The 16394-nt window shown below is 42.4% G+C and overlaps 1 protein-coding gene across 1 annotated transcript in view; it reads left to right on the forward strand.

The window, feature by feature from the left end:
* Positions 1-11883, forward strand: part of SPAG17 (sperm associated antigen 17) — a gene marked incomplete at both ends in the record, with an annotated part of 115938 nt that extends 104055 nt beyond the window's left edge. Inside the window, 7 exons of the mRNA XM_082004477.1 lie at positions 320-416; positions 1706-1804; positions 3466-3617; positions 4108-4277; positions 7910-7970; positions 10380-10524; positions 11747-11883. Of these exons, the coding sequence (XP_081860603.1) occupies positions 320-416; positions 1706-1804; positions 3466-3617; positions 4108-4277; positions 7910-7970; positions 10380-10524; positions 11747-11883 (861 nt within the window). The remainder of the gene's footprint in view (positions 1-319; positions 417-1705; positions 1805-3465; positions 3618-4107; positions 4278-7909; positions 7971-10379; positions 10525-11746) is intronic.
* Between the last annotated feature and the right edge of the window lie 4511 nt (positions 11884-16394).

A 16394-nucleotide genomic window follows, 5' to 3' on the forward strand; every position in this document is an offset into this window, starting at 1 on the left:
TTCCCCTTTTCCCCTTTTTTCCCTTTTTCCCCCTTTTTTCTGCCTTTTTCTGCCTTTTTTCCCTTTTTCCCCTTTTTTCCTGCCTTTTTCTGCCTTTTTTCCCCTTTTCTCCTGTTCTCCTTTTTTCTTTTTTCTCCTTTTTAAATTCTTTCCATTTTTTTCCTTTTTTCTTTTTTTTCTTTTCTTTTTCTTTCTTCTTTTTTTCTTCTTTTTTTTCTTTTTCTTTTTTTTTCTTGTGCAAGGGAAAGGAGTTGTCTGATGGGTTTTTTCCTAAGTGTTTCACTGGAAGATCTAAGCCCTCTTTCTTACTTTTCTCTAGATTCCTGATGTGGAAGCACTGTCTATGGAACTTCCTTCAGTTCAAAAAAAAGAAAGTAAGAATTTCCCTCTAGAGACGATCAAAAAACCCAGTAAAGGTAATCTAATCTACTGTCTGGCAACATTTTAGTATCTTTTCCATTGTTTCATCCAGTTGTCTCATTTCATATTGCAGTCAAATTTAAGACAACATTATCTGACCCCATGTATTCCCAGTCATTTTGATACATGAACTACTTGGACCACAATGGCTATATCTTTTCTGGTGCATGGAACACACACAGCAGCATTCCCTGACATTGAGATCCACCAGTATGGGAGTAGGCTATGTAAATCCAGTCTCCCAAAACAAGATGGCCTTTTCCCTGCCCAAAACTTGTGTACCCAAGAGTGTTTTTGGGGATACTGCTAACTTGCACAGTCAATATCATACCAGTGTTCTAACAAGTTAACGGTATAAATTAGCATTTTCCAGTATCTGGGAATGTTCCTGGTTAATCCACTAATATGTGGTATAGGAGACTTCTATATTTAGTGTGTTAAAGGAGCCTTTGCAGACATCATTGAATGTGGAAGCACCATAGGCTTTGGATGCAAAGCTGAACTGTGCTATTAATGAAGGGTGGATGGATGCAAAATGCTCAAGAAAAACTTTAATGAAATAAACAATATTAGGGATGGGTGAGCAAGAACTGAGGAGGCCAAGTTTGGAAAAAGACTAATATGACTGTAGGGGAAAAAAAGGGAGATGGAACTCAATGGTAAGTGGGGCAGCTTGGGGACTGGGGCAAAAGCGATACGGAATAGGAAACATGCAGGCTAAGGGTAATCTGGAGGATATAGGAGGGAAAAAGCTGTGACTAGATGACAGGAACCAGTGAAAGAATGAACCATCATCTTAGGCTTGAGTCTTACAGCATTGAGAGGAATACTTCAGTTCTGTTTGCAAAGCAGCCCTGAGAAGTTACTGAAATCACATAGTGAGATTAAAAGTCATACAGAGCAATGAACCATATCAGGAAAGCAGCCCTCCATGGGGCTTTTTAAGACACTCACTAAATCCCATATTTCCTCATTTTGCAATCACTGTATTGCAATCACCAGAAGACCTGTGTTGGATTGTCCATTAGCCCTTTATGGCTTATTGCTCAGTTTGCCAGAGAACAAGAAATGACTAATCATAAGATATGCATTTTTGATCCCTGTTGCCCAGTGGAGCAAAATGTCACATGGTGAATTTACCTAGCCTCTCATGGTTATGTAGACAGCTTTCAAAGCTTGTCTAAATTAAAGTGCCAAAGACTTTGTGGTTTTTTTACATGTGTTTATGTAAATTATGATGATGATGAAAAACACTTGTCACAGTATTCCATGATTTTCCCTTTAGCATCTGAATGTCTCAATACCATGAGAGATTCCTTACCTTCACCTGGCCTTCAGCTGCAGGCTCATTCAAAACAAAACGAAAGTTCCAGCAGCACAACAGGTAAAGCTGCCTTCCAGAACGTAGTTTGGAGCAGGTTAATATCTGTCTTCTTATAACTGTTGACAAATACTTATAATAGAAATTTAAATCTACCTATTTCTGTTCAGCATTCTGAATGCAAGACTGGCAGAAAGGGAGAGAAGTATAAAACTAATGGGAGAGATTCTATCCTTCACCCTAGGAGGTTGCTATAACAACATGGGAAGATGGGAATGGTAGAACTGCAGACAAAGCCAAGACGTAATTTCTCTACTACAAAAATTTGCACAAGCCAATTTTTCCTGCTCATTAAGGCCTGTAACAGAAGACTCTAGAACAGAGTTTGTGGAGCTTAAATGGTCCTTGCCATTTAAACATCTCTATTCAGTTTTGCTTTCCGTGCTATATCTACTGTCATTCACGCTGTTTCTGCATCTGCTTGCGGTGACAGCCTTGGATGATCACCACTGGAGAGCCACCAGTCTGCTTTAATTAGCCCCAACCTTTGGCTCTCACGTGAGGGGGGGGGCAGAGTGGAGAGGGAGATGCCAAAACTACGCTAGCTTCTAACGTCACAGCATAAATGTTGCTTACGTTTAGGCAAAACAAGAAATGCTAATGTTTTTTCCCTAATGTCCATGCTTAGCTTTTTTTAATAAGCTCTGAGCCATTTGCTGTGTAGATGGGAAGGGCTCTCTCTACCACCAGCAGTTATGTTGTCTGGAAATAAGAGGGGAATCTAGAGAATCTAGAGAAGATGCTATTCTCAAATAACATTTCTGCCCCCTCACAATGACTAACTGAGCAGATTTAGCATTCCAGATTTAGCTAGACAGTGCCTGTAGTCCAAACTGAGAAAAAACAATTCTATTCTGTGCAAAATACTGATCTAGAAGTCGACCTTTGGTGAGAAGACAGCCACCGTAATTGTCTTGTGTTTTCCTTTCAGAGGTTATCAGACTTCACAATAAACTACCTGAGCCTTAGGCTGTCAAGCGAAAGAAGTTGTATTTAGACCTAAGTTGCTCTGGCCATCCCTGTGCTCAGTCTATATCCATTATGCAGTAGAGCACAGCTCAAACATGAAAAGAGAGCCAAGATCATCTTAGCCCCAGAGAACCTCAGAGTCAGAAGCATACAGGTCATCCATATGAGTGAATGGTTGCATTCAAGGCAATAAATCCTGCTCAGAGGCAGGGCTTCCTAGTTCGTTGTGCTGGCAGAGCTGTACTGCTGTGGGGCCTGGACTGGAATTTATTGTCACATGGACATACAGATTTGACTTGACCATCCTGGGTGTTTCTGCACAACTGATCATTGGAATGCCTTTGGAATAGTAATGTCCTCAAGTCTGATTTTAGTGCTTGGGGGTTTGTACCTCCTCTTCTGTTTTTAATCACTTTCACAGGTGTTTATATCTTCATTGTGAGTTTCCACTGAGATGCTTCCAACTAATTAGTTCTAAGAATTACAGTACAACTTTACTTACTAGTTAAATTTTCATTACTTGCTACTATTAGGGGGTTTCTTAACGCATTTCTTGACCTCTTCAATAAAAATGAGACCGATTCTTCTGCCCTTTAATCAAATGCTTTCATAGAAAATAAAATCTTATCTGAACAAGAATTAGGCTGAATCTGATGCTTAGTATTTTTGTGCTTTTGGAAATTTTTCCTTTCCAGACATAAATAAGGCTACAAGATCACAAGAGACACCCTTTCAACGTAAAGTTCAGAGTCTGCTGGTGAATGCTGCAGGACAGCCAAGAAAAGAGAAAGTGAAATTACCATCATCCCTTCAGGGGAGAAAACCAAACTCCATACCAAATAAAAAGGTAAGATAACATTATTTTTTGTTAACATTAATATCCTCTCAGTCATCTCTTTTGTATAAAATCTTCACTCTGGAGCAATACTGGAAGATATTTTGAATATGTTTACTGAAATGCAGTGGTTGCAATTTATATATAAGTTTACTGGCAATTCTAAAAGGACCCTTCCTCTCAACTGCTAGGACAAACTCATGTGCCAAAAGCATAGTTCCGCACCAGGCACCCACAGGAAAGCTCTGATTTCCAAAAGAGTAGAGCTTCCCCCATTCCCTCTGACACATTTCAGCGGCTTAATGTCTGAAAACTCAAACGAATATAAATTTTCGGACAATATTCAAAGTGCCTCTTCAGTTTTTTTACTCAACTTAGAATGTCTTTCTGTAATTCTTCAGAATGCGTGGACAGAGATCAGATGTAGGTTAAGTAACTCTGAACCTAACTTGATAGCCACCAACTTTCTCTACTGTCTAAAATTTTAATTCTGTTTGTAAAGATAGAAGATCCTGTCGCAGGAAAGGTCAACACATCTTCTCTTGCGACAACAAGACAGCATCTTAGTGGCTTCCATCTCATTCCACCCAGAGTGACGCTTGGAGTCCTAAAGGAAGGCTGCACCTATGCAGCCACTGTGATCCTGAAGAATGTTGGTGTGAACTTCTCAAGGTTAGTTTGAATTTTTAGTACCTTGGGTTTTAACTGTCCAAATATGCATTCCTTGTTAATTGTCAACCTTTTTATCTGATTAACATGAGATGACAAATGGTATTTTTATATTTGGAATGATTTGATAATGACTAACTGGATAGATAAGAGGAGATAATATTAGAAATACTTCAGCATTATTTGCATATTAGTGTTATTACGAAGATGGAAAGCAGCAAGGAGCAGCAGGTCCTGTATGCATAGTCCTGGCCCATCACAGATGAATTACTCCTTCTTATTAATGTTCTCAGGTTGAGAGAACAAAGTCTTTCATGGTAACCAGTATTACATTTGGCTTTGGGAAATGTTGCTGGATGCTGCAAGTCAGATGATCTAAATGGGTGCAGCTGTATTCAGGCAGACACATGGCTTCGGCTGCATTGAGAAGCAGCTCCAGTGATGACACTGGGAACAGAGGATGAGGACATTTAAAGCATTTATTTGTGCACATATTTCCCTTCCTCAGTGTCACCCCTGTTAGTGCGTGGGACAAAACAGCACTGCGCTCTGTTCCAATGAGGTGAGGATAAGTTAAGTCCATTTCTAGGTCTGCAGTCCAGCAGCTTTGTCATGCAGGGCAAGAGACAATCATCACAGGAAATTATATTTACCCAGCTGCAGTTTAAAGAATATATAAATACAGTAAGAAAATGCTTGTGACTGCTTTTTTGTACTAGAATTCCCCTTCTGAGTGACTGCACATATGTTCATTCACTCACTGCTGCACCAGCAGTTCCAGTGGTTTTACTTTAATGGCATTCAGGCAGGTGTGCTTATGACCCCTGTCCTCCCAGGTGCCATACATGTGGCAGAAAAGAGGGCAAAGCATATTCTTTCCACTCAGTTTGCTCAACTCCCCTTATCTGTGCTATAAGTACCTTGCTTTTTAGCGTAAAGGAGCAGCAATGGTCTCTTTTCCCACCTAAATGATTCTATGATGCTAAGTTCTTACAGCATCTGGGTTTCCACCTAAGGTTTGTCACTCCAAAATAGATTCATTTGAATGGTTATAACTCCACCAGATGAATTCAAGAATTGCAGTACTTGGTGGAAAGCTTTCATTTCAGATGGCTCAAAAGCCCCAAAGCCAAAACCAAGCTTTTTAAATTCCTGTATTCTAAGATAGCTATTCCCACCAAAGTTTTCCAATGTCAGCCTCTCACTCCCACCTATCCTCAGTTACCTCCTGCAGCTGGAGAGGTTCTTAGTTTATTTCACAGAATCTTTGGGTTGAAAGGGACCTTTAAAGGTCATCTAGTCCAACCCCCTGCAATGAGTAGAGACATCCCCAACTAGATCAGGTTGCTCAGAGCCCCGTCTGACCTTGAATGTTTCCGGGGATGGGGTATCTACCACCTCTCTGGGCAGCCTGTGCCAGTGTTTCACCACCGTCATTGTGAAACATTTCTTCCTTATATCTAGTCAAAAATCTGCCGTCTTTGAGTTTAAAACCATTACTCCTTGTCTTATCGCTATAGGCCCTGTGAAAAAGTCTGTCCCCATCTTTCTTGTAAGCCCCCTTTAAGTACTGGAAGGCTGCAATAAGGTCTCCCTGGAGCCATCTCTTCTCCAGGCAGAACAATTTAGCAGTTAACTGAAAGCTGCTATTTAGGGCAATCTATCTCATCCATCTGTCCCAAGAGACAATTATATACTGTTCTTTTGGAAACAGAGCAAGCCAGGCTTGGACCATTCCTATTATGGGCCTTTCTTCTGCTAGACCCACAGGTCTCAGGAGAGGGAAGCTAACTGGAAGCATGGAAATAAACATCCTACTGTCATGTTGGTCTAGGTCATTCAAAAGCTAGTTCCCTTTCTTAGAACTAGTGATAAATAGTTTTTGAGTTTTCCTGCAACATTAGAACTGGTTAAGGAAAACAGTAATGAGGGCATTAAACATTCTTGGGCTTGTGTGCAAGTCTTATCGCCCTGATGTGCTGCAGCTTCTGGATGCTGTTTCTTTGGAGCACCCTTCACATGAGCAAGCACCTGCCAAACTTCCCTTTTCTGGATGCAGGGGACCTACAGTTTGATACCCTCTTTTTGAAGAGAGTTGAAAGAAGTGTCAGAGTGACACTATCATCTCAGCAGTCACAGCATCCCTCTACTGTGGTACTACAGTGCTGGAATGAAATAAGCATTTGTTGTTCCTCCTTCTCAGGTAGCTAATTATCATCAAAAGAGGTGCTCACAGGAGCCTTGCCCTGCTGAGATCATCATGATCTCTTGTGGGTACTCAGCCAACTAGGAACTTTAGAAATTTGTTCAAGACCAGCTGAGAGACCACTGTACAGCTTCTTCCGTCAGGATGAATGGCAGAGGTTTTTGTTTTTAAATCAGCCTAGTTAGATATGGCCTCAAAGAGACATGTTTTCCTTTAATGCACATTTAAGCATCATGGGGCATGCCATGATAAATCAGGAGATCACATACCAACATCCTAGAGCTCAAGATGTGCACATTACAATTTTATTTTTTTTTCCTCATGCCAGGGCATTATATGTAGACAATCAAGGAAAATACCACCCTGATTCTGATAAATCCAGATTATCTTTTATCACTTTTATTTGATACTTTGAGAGGAGAGCGAAGTGAACTAGCTGCTGAATGACAGCAGAACATGCTGAGAGCAGGGGTAGGGCTAATAGTAGGCAATTCTGAGCCATGTTTGCCTCATGCTGAAGCCAAAACTTTTCCATGACAGAGTCAGTCGTTAATTATGTGCCTTCCAAACTGTCCCTACCCTAGCCTGAACTTGTTGGGACATCCTGACAAAAATCAAATCCAGTCTCTCATAACAGCTAGCACTCCAGAGAAAATACAGGAATTCTGACAGCCAGTTCATAAGTCTGCCAGAACTTTCTATATGATGGAGCCATATACTAGGAATGCCTCTTCTACGGCCTTTCCTTTAACAACTTCTGGTCCAAGTGCATGCTGGGTAAATGTTCTTCAGGTGGAAATGAAAACCACAGGATAAAGTCCAGAGCCATGCAAAAGAGGTCATATCTGCTTTAATCATCTTGAGAGATCTTAACAGTGGAAGTTGCATGCACAAAAGAACTGCACAGATGTGAGACAATCAGCGAGAAATAAAGAAGTTAAACTACTGGCTTAGTGGGTAACATGAAATTAAAGAAGATTTACACAAAATTTATACCAGTATCATGCCTCCTGCAATAGAATCACTTCAAGGGGCATTAAAGAAAGATCTTTAAGGATTCCGGGTGTGCAACACACAGATGTTTGCCAAGAAGATATAACTTTGATTTCAGCTTCCTTTGTGTATGCAGGCTTAGAATGCTGATGTTTCATATTCAGTTGTAAGGACCAGGCAGTGTAACGAGCTCTTTGGACACTACTTTGGCCCATTAATCTGTTCCTTTGGGTTTTTTTGTTAGAAACCTGAGCTGGGCGAAAAGCCTAGGAATACCACTGTAGCCCAAGTTGTATGTTCTGACAGGAAGGATGAGCTATCAAATTCTGCTGTCATTTGCACAGGCAGAGGAAGAGCAGATGGCCTGCTTCCCAGCAGTGCCTTCTGCCTGCCAGCAACAGTTTCTGGCAAACTGATTCTCTTCTCTTTCTGACAGGTTTCGGGTGAAGCAGCCACCTCCGCACACAGGACTGAGAGTGATGTACACACCAGGACCTGTAGGTTATATGAAAGATCTTTTGTTTTTCGCTAGAGTCAGGTGTCACTCGGGCATCCCTCAGGCCATCTAGGAGTCTTCTCGGACCAGCTATCTGAGAATAGCACTGGCAGGGTACATGATTTGTTTAAAGTTATTTGAAGTGATGCTGCCTTCAACCAGGCACCCCATGCACTCTGAGTCTCAGAGCCTGGACCAGAATGCAGATGGATAAACATGTTAAGTCCAGTAGAAAGCAGCAGGTCAAGCACTGAGGTTAAAGAGTTTTTTTGAAGCACATGGGATACTCTACCACTACCTCTGAGTTTTCCCATCATTTAGGGTATTTGTTTTATCTGCTCTGTCTTATGCCTGGACTTTATCTCCTGTCCTGATACATTCAAGAGTTAAACCTAGTAAGCTCTTGCCTCAACCATCTCTTCTCCTGCTTCCAACTGTTCTCCACCTTAAGTCTTTTATCTAGCAAAGCACCATAGCACGTGAAATTGTCCCATTAAGTAGGAAACTAATTCTTTCTGCTTTTGTTCAGTCTCTCTCCACCTGCATGTTGTACCTGAATAAATTATTGTGCTGGCCAGTATCCCCACAGCACCCAGGTAATACCAGGCAATATCCTTGCTAATGCTTTTACAGGCATGGAATCAAGAAGCAATGACTTGTGCAAGGAGGCAGTGCCAGAATGCAAGTTAAACCTCCTAGTCCAGAGTCCTGGCCACAACTCAGTACTTAAAAGAGTCATAGTTTGGGGTGGAAGGGACCTTTAAAGGTCATCTAGTCCAACACCTCTGCAGTGAGCAGGGACATCCTCAACTAGATCAGCTTGCTCAGAGCCCCGTCCAACCTGACCTTGAATGTTACCATGGATGGGGCATCTACCATCTCGCTGGGCAACCTGTGCCTGTGAAACACACCACCCTCATTGTGAAACATTTCTTCCTTAATACCTAGTCTAAATCTACCCTCTTTCTAGATTAAAACCATTACCCCTTGTCCTGTTGCAACAGGCCCTGCTAAAAAGTCTGTCCCCGTCTTTCCTGTAAGCCTCCTTTAAGTACTGGAAGGCTGCAGTAAGGTCTCCCTGGAGCCTTCTCTTCTCCAGGCTGAACAACTCCAACTCTCTCAGCGTGTCATCACAGGAGAGGTGTTCCATCCCTCTGATCATTTTGGGGCCCTCCTCTAGCCCCACTCCAACAGGTCCAAGTCTCTCCTGTGCTGAGGGCTCCAGAGCTGGATGCAGGACTCCAGGTGGGGGTCTCACGAGAGCAGAGCAGAGGGGCAGAATCACCTCCCTCCACCTGCTGGCCACGCTGCTTTGGATGCAGCCCAGGATACCGTTGGCCTTCTGGGCTGTGAGCGCACATAGCTGGCTCATGTCCAGCTTTTCCTCCACCAGTACCCACAAGTCCTTCTCAGCAGGGCTACTCCCCATCCCCCAGCCTGTACTGATACTGGGGGTTGCCCCAACCCAGGTGTAGGACTCTGCACTTGGCCTTGTTGAACCTCATGAGGTTCACACAGGCCCATTCCTTGAGCTTTTCCAGGTCCCTCTGGATGGCATCGCATCCCTCAGGTGTGTCAACCGCACCACTCAGTGTCATCTGTAAACTTGCTGAGGGTGCACTTGATGCCACTGTCTATGTCATTGATGAAGGCATTAAAGAGTACTCGTCCCAGTACAGACCCCTGAGGGATACCACTCATCACTGATCTCCATATGGACATTGAGCCATTGACCACTACCCTCTGGATGCGACCATCCAACCAATGCCTCATCCACCCAACAGTCCACCCATCAAATCCATACCTCTCCAATGTAGAGAGAAGGATGTTGTGGGGGACCGTGTCAAAGGCCTTACAGAAGTCCATATAGATGGCTGAAATAATTTCCATTCTCTTTTCCTCTCCACATATCCATCCCTTTTTTTATCTCCCTTTTCTCCCTACCTCTGTATTCTTTTTAGAATATTTCACTTGCAAAGGACCTACAACAATCATGTCGTCCAACTGTCTGACAAATTCAGAGCAGAGCAGAAGTTAAAGCATGATATTAAGGGCATTGCCCAAACGCCCTTAATTATCTTAAACACTGACAGGCATGGGGCATTGACCACCTCTCATTTTGCTTCTCGTTGCTGTTCCAATTTCCCTTTTCCCTCTGGAACCTAAAAGGAAGTTTAAGGGGAAAAACTGCAAACACTTGGCAGTTTTATTTCAAACTGCAATGTGAAAAAACACTGTACAGACCTTTCTAGTGAAACAGATACTGGGTAACTGGCAAGCACAATCATGTGTGCTGGGCACTGTCTTTAATTTCATCAGACAATGCAGAACAAGAACCAGCTCCAAGGACTGCTGGAGGGACTATGAATGAAACATGCACCTTACCTGTGAGTAATCCTCTCTCTCCTAGGTGGCAGCAGGCTTGCAGGTTGAACTGGAGGTAGAGATTTTTGCCATGGTAATTGGAGGGAAAGACACTGATGGCCTTGAAGAAGTTTCCCATGATATTGAAATATTAACAGAAACAGAGACTCTTCTTCTGCCTGTGAGAGCAAATATCCTTTTTTGTCTTACTTCCCACACACACCTTCAGGCGTCAACCCTGGGGGCCATCCACCTGTCAGGGGCCTTAAGCATTGTTTCCAGTGCAGGCTGCTGAGATAGCAAGCTTTCCTGTCCTTTTCAGAAACACACAATTGGTGTTTTCAAATGCACAACAAATGAACAATTTAAGATTTTGATGCCAAAAGCAATTTACACCAGAGTAACAAGGTTTTGAAAAGTCAGGAAAGGAAGAATGGTAATCTCAGAAAGACGTGGCTTTTAAAAAAATAAATGAAAATAATAGCAACTCTTTCCCACCACCCCCTGATGGAAATTCTTTGTAAGGTTTTTGAACCTATGGTAGCATCTGGTGGTACAGCTTCATAAGCAACAAAATCATGTATCATCTTAGATAGTAAACAGACAAATGAGACAATCCCTGTGTCAGTAAAGATGCAAGCACAGAAGTACATGAATGCTGTCAGAAGTCAGCCCAGTGTGAGTTCAGTGGGCTTTTCAGTTTAATTGAGGACAGAGCTAGAGTAAAAGAAAACAGGAAAGTCAAGAACTATTATTTCTCTTTCCCTTGTGCTCCAGAAACTACAATTATTTAATAGATAAAATTGGAGGCTCATTTTTCAAGGGCCCATTCAGAAGAAAGGGTGAAGTTCTGTTTGACTTTTAATCAAATTTACACTTAAAAGCCTGGGAGAAGAGGTCTTCTGGAAACCTATTAAAGAAATAGCAAGGCAGGGTACATCCAAACATACCAGAAACTCCACTCCTGATAAGGGCCACCCTTACCAAAGACAGAAAACATCAGGATCCTCCAAGACTGCCCAGAGTACTAGCTAACAGCAACTCCATTGAGGCTTTATATGCTCTGGAAGTGACATCAAATTGAAACTCCCCGAATTTACTTCATAGTGACCCAAAGTCTTTCATGCCCATTATTGAGAAGCTGAGCCAGACAGGACTGGTGGCATAGCAGTAAAACCAGCTCCTGCTGTGTTCCCACTCACCCAGTCCTCAGACACACAGCTGCAGACCAGCCTCCAAAACATGTGCCTTTCCCCAGTATTTTACCTGGTCTTTAATCTTTCAGCTGAGGGCAGGAGTCCAGATTCCAGCTGTTTCACAGCCTTATTTCCAGAATTCATTCCAGCCTCCACACATTTTATTTTAGGTACATAAATGTACATAAATGGTTCGATCCTTAACATGATATTCCACCTGTGTTAACCAATGACGTTTATGAGTGCCGCCCACAAGGATATCCCCAAGGTGGAATGGCACCAACAGTCCGGGCAGTTCCTACAAGCTCCAAGCCACGGTTCTGGATTACACTACCCCGAAAGCTTTCTAGTTAATGTAATACTGGATGCAGTGATATCAGACGTAAATTAAAGTACAGTTGTTTTGTCTTCTCTTGGCTTCTGATCCACATCATCAACAAACCTCATGTCAGCAAAGCTGTCACGCACATGTCACACAGACATGACGACCTGAGACAAGAAAAGGAAAGCACTGGATGACATTAACCAAAGGACTCACTGCAAGAGATTTACAGATTACTACAGCCACTCAGCTCAGTGAAGGCACTCACAGCAGAGCATCCCCAGTCTTGTCCTTCACTTAACTGTCTCCACATTAAACAAGTCATTGAGCCTCCTGGCAGCAGGAGGCTGGATTTACTGAGGTTAAGCCCTAATAAATCAGCCTCTCTTTAACACTCTTCGCTTTCTAAAACCAAGTCTTAACTGCTGACCCTTTGACACTGACAGCAAGTCTAATAAGGGACAGGAGTCTTGCAGATAGACAGGGCAACCTTAACATGACATGTTCAAGCACACACAACCCTCTGCCCGCATCCTTCATTAAGCACATTTCCATAAACTTAGAGAATCAGCCTACACAGAGAATGGGTAAGTCTTCCCTGCCAACAAGAAAGCCTTACTGGGAATTTCTCCTCAAACCACCAGCCAACATGTTTAACATTAGGCTCGTGTTTCATCTCACCCATGTCAACTCAGACACTCTATAATACAATCGATGGTGACAGTTCATAAACAGGAACCCTATAGATGTTTCTTCTCTCCTCAGCTCAAGAGTGCCCATTTGCCTTGTACGTGTAACACTAACATCTTTTTCTTTCACCTTTAACATCTGTAAATCTGCCATGTTATCTAACAAGTCAGTAAAGAAATCCCAGCTGTATCTCATTTCCTCTCCTTTGGAGAAAAAGAAAAGCAACCACATCAGTCAGTTCTCAAAAGAAACTTTGCAGAGACATGCACCTCTGACTGCTGCATCTGCTCTAGGACTGCCCAGAGTACACCAAACATAACTTTTTTCCCCATTTAAATATTTTCTTACATTTAAAATATCCCGTTTAAATATCTTCCCCGTCTGGAATTTTACCCCCAGAGTAACATGCAATTAGTCTAGAAGAACAGCAAATTTAACGCCTTCCAGCTTAGGTGCTTACAACCGGGAGCTTATCAGTGAAGGCAATTTAGACAAACTTCTCTCACTTCATGTTGAGATGGAAGAGAAGTACTCACCCAGCCTGTTCACATTTCAGTGAGTCACCCCCATCCCAACAGTCCCAACAGAAATTCTCATCTCCCATTAAAAGCTCCAGGTGAGGTGAAATTAACTACATGGTATTCTCCTCCCACAAGGCTAATCCAGCTAATCATAGTTGCCGTTGCCACAGAAAAATCTCCCTTCTGTTCTGACAAAGCCTTTTAGTGAATTGATTGATAACTCCTACTGAAGCTGGCTACAGCTACCCCATGCTACCCAAGCAGCTGTACCAAATGCCTCTTCGAATGTTCATCCCCACAAAATCTCCTGGACTCAAAAGCATAACCATCTCAAATGTGTCAAAGAACTCTGGACTGGTTGGTTTAGTCTCACAAAACATGAAATGCTGACACTCCCAGGTTAAGTCCTGGTTAAATAGTCTTGTTCAACTATCCAGAATAGAAATAGTTAAGTCTTTCCAGAGACACTGTGACAACTTTTTAAGTTCCTATCACCTTTCACAGGTGGTTATCACCAGAGCCAATGATTCTCTTCATTGAGACCTAGAAACTTCCCTGCAATATTAGGCTTGGTCACAAATTTGCCATACATCCTAGTTGAGACCAACAAGCAAAAATCACCGATGAAGCATCATCTGACCGAACTTTGTCATGTCTCGTTTATATTTTCTTAGTTATTTCTCATTTCTATTTAAAACATTTCACAAAGATACTCTTAATACACAGAATTAAATACTGCATAGGAAGCTGCCCATGAAAGCCTTCAGTATTCTTAAGTAGACTGCCCATCCTGAACTCATGGTCATGATTCTTATGCCACTCAATTTGTGAAATAAAAGCAAACTCTTAATCTAGTTGAAGTCCTTGCAGCAGCAAGAGTAGAGGCCAGTTCTGCTGAAGCTTACACAACAGTTGCAAAGAATCTGGACATAATTACTGGGTTTGCTTCAACAACTGTATAAAGGTAGATTTGGGGTTTTGTTTTTTTCTTTCCTTTCATGTCAATTTTCTCTCCTCTTTTCACTACAGGTCAGAGCCCTAGAACAATAAACATGAATTGTAGTCCAACATTATGGAAACATCGCGTGTAGACTTTTTCATTTATTTAATCAGATTAACATGAATAAATATTTTGTCCGTTCCCTATTGATGGGAAGGGTGGTCAGAAAGTTACATAGTGTTCTGACGTGGCCATCTGAAATGCAGACAGTGGAAAGATTACTGTATTGCAACCCCAATGTTTGATACTCTGCACTTCAGACAAGTGCTGAATGGTTCCCGATAGGTTTATTTTGTTATTAAAAGGGGTTAGGTCTCTATAACCTGTGCTGAGGCACCTGAAATCTTTTTTAAGTACTGAGCATGCAGCAAATTTCACTGAAGTCAGCTGTGATTCTTCAAGAAAGAGATTCTTCCGATTCCTAAGTTTGTTTGCTTTCACAATCATAGGCTTCATTTTCTGTGTGTTCACCGACTTTTAATTAGCTGCACACACCAGATGGAGATTATGAGTACACAAAGTTGCACTTGACAGAGAGGGACTGACAGCAATTCCGTTTATATCCTCTTGTTCATTATCAGACATTATCACCTTCAAATGCTCATCTGCACATCTCTCTTCATAACAGAAGACTGAGCCACTCAGAGATGGCCACCTTGCCCCGCTTTGTTCCTCCTTACACAGTAGTGACTAAAAGAAACATCTCAGTCTCTTTGCGAGACACTGTATATGCAACTGCAGTTCTGCTTGCTTTTTATGAATTAATTTCCAGCAAGGTGCTTTCCTGTGCTTCATCCTTTTTCCAGCTTGTGATATCCTGAGAGATGGGGAATTTTCCTTGATACATGCAGATGACTTGTTCTCTCAACACTTCACTGTGACTGAGAATCTCACAATTGGGGATTAACTAATAGCTTTCACCAGTGTGAAATATGAATGCCAGGTTTGGACTTTCTCATCTACACTGTTAAGTGAGACACGGATTCTAACGATACACATTTTAAGGTGGCCCTGTATTTGCAAGTGCTTTCCTGCTCAGGTTTGTAAATCCAGGTAATTTAATCTAGTAAAGGGCAAGTTGAGGCACCCAAGGATATCAGAATTCTAGTGCATCAGTGGATTGTTGCCACAGGACGGACCTCTTCCATTTAAAGCACATACTGAGCTCCCTCAGTAGCCGTCTGAGCACTGCATTGGTGTTTTCCACTGCCTCACCAGACATGACTATTTGTCCATCAGCTCTGAGTCAGATTTGACCTATTGACCAAGGCTGAAAGTCATCCTGGGAAGGTGCCAAAACAGATACCCAGATGTGGACATTGTTTAAGCTGTACCCACAGATGAGAAAACACCACAAGAAGTAGCATCAAACTTGGTAACATTATTCTCCAACACCAATGATTTTGCTACAGACTCTGCTGATTTCTGCCCTGATGCCTTTCAGTTTTCTGCAGACACAGCCAACAGTCCTTCACCTGTCCCCTTGGGAGTGCATTCCGGGCACTGAGGCAGGCCACTGTTGCCAGTATGGACTGGTCACAAGTGATACAAATCAGAGAACCTGAGGGCAAGTTCAATTGGGAAGCCTGCGTCAGCACCTGTGGAGAAAGGCCAACCACGTTCCACTGCCTCAAAGACCTTTTATTTTCAAGGATTCTTCCCAAATCCCAGTGACAGCAAACAGAGACAAAGATGAAGGAATTTCACTTCTTCCAACTTAGATCAAAGGACACACTGGTCATCATCATGAGAAGATGACTCTGCATCCCAAGTCACTCCTCTATACCACCATCTACATCCTTGTCATTAGTCTCCGAGTTCATGTGCACCTGCAGCCATGTTTCAGAATTCTCTCAGGCTTCCCAGAGGATCAAACAGCAGCTCATTATGTAGGTTCCATAACATACATCTCCCTGGCATTAAGGTAAACAGAGCACATCACATGGAGGCCTAGAGTCAGCCTTCCCCTTTTGGTACCTGGTTTTGGTATCTCTCTCCTCAGTCATCACTGCTGAAGGTGCAGTGGTGTCACAAGCCACCTCTCCTTTTAACGCTTTTCTTTCTTTTTCCCAGTGGCCTAGCCCATTTCAGCAGCAGCTGACATGGATACAAGATGTCAACTGAGGTTACCAACACAATTCATCATCCTACAAGTGCCTCCTCTCCTTCCCACTGCAGTAATCCCTCTTATGAGGTTCTCCTTTGGGAGAAGGAAAGGAATACAACAGAACAAGACGGAATAGAACAGAATAGGTCAGGATGGAGACACATTTGAGTGGAGCTGTTTGGTCACAAGTTTTATCCATATCTGGACAAATGTCAAATTATAGAG

This window comes from Phaethon aethereus (genome assembly GCF_964289735.1).
Source record: "Phaethon aethereus genome assembly, chromosome: 1".
NCBI lineage: Eukaryota > Metazoa > Chordata > Aves > Phaethontiformes > Phaethontidae > Phaethon > Phaethon aethereus.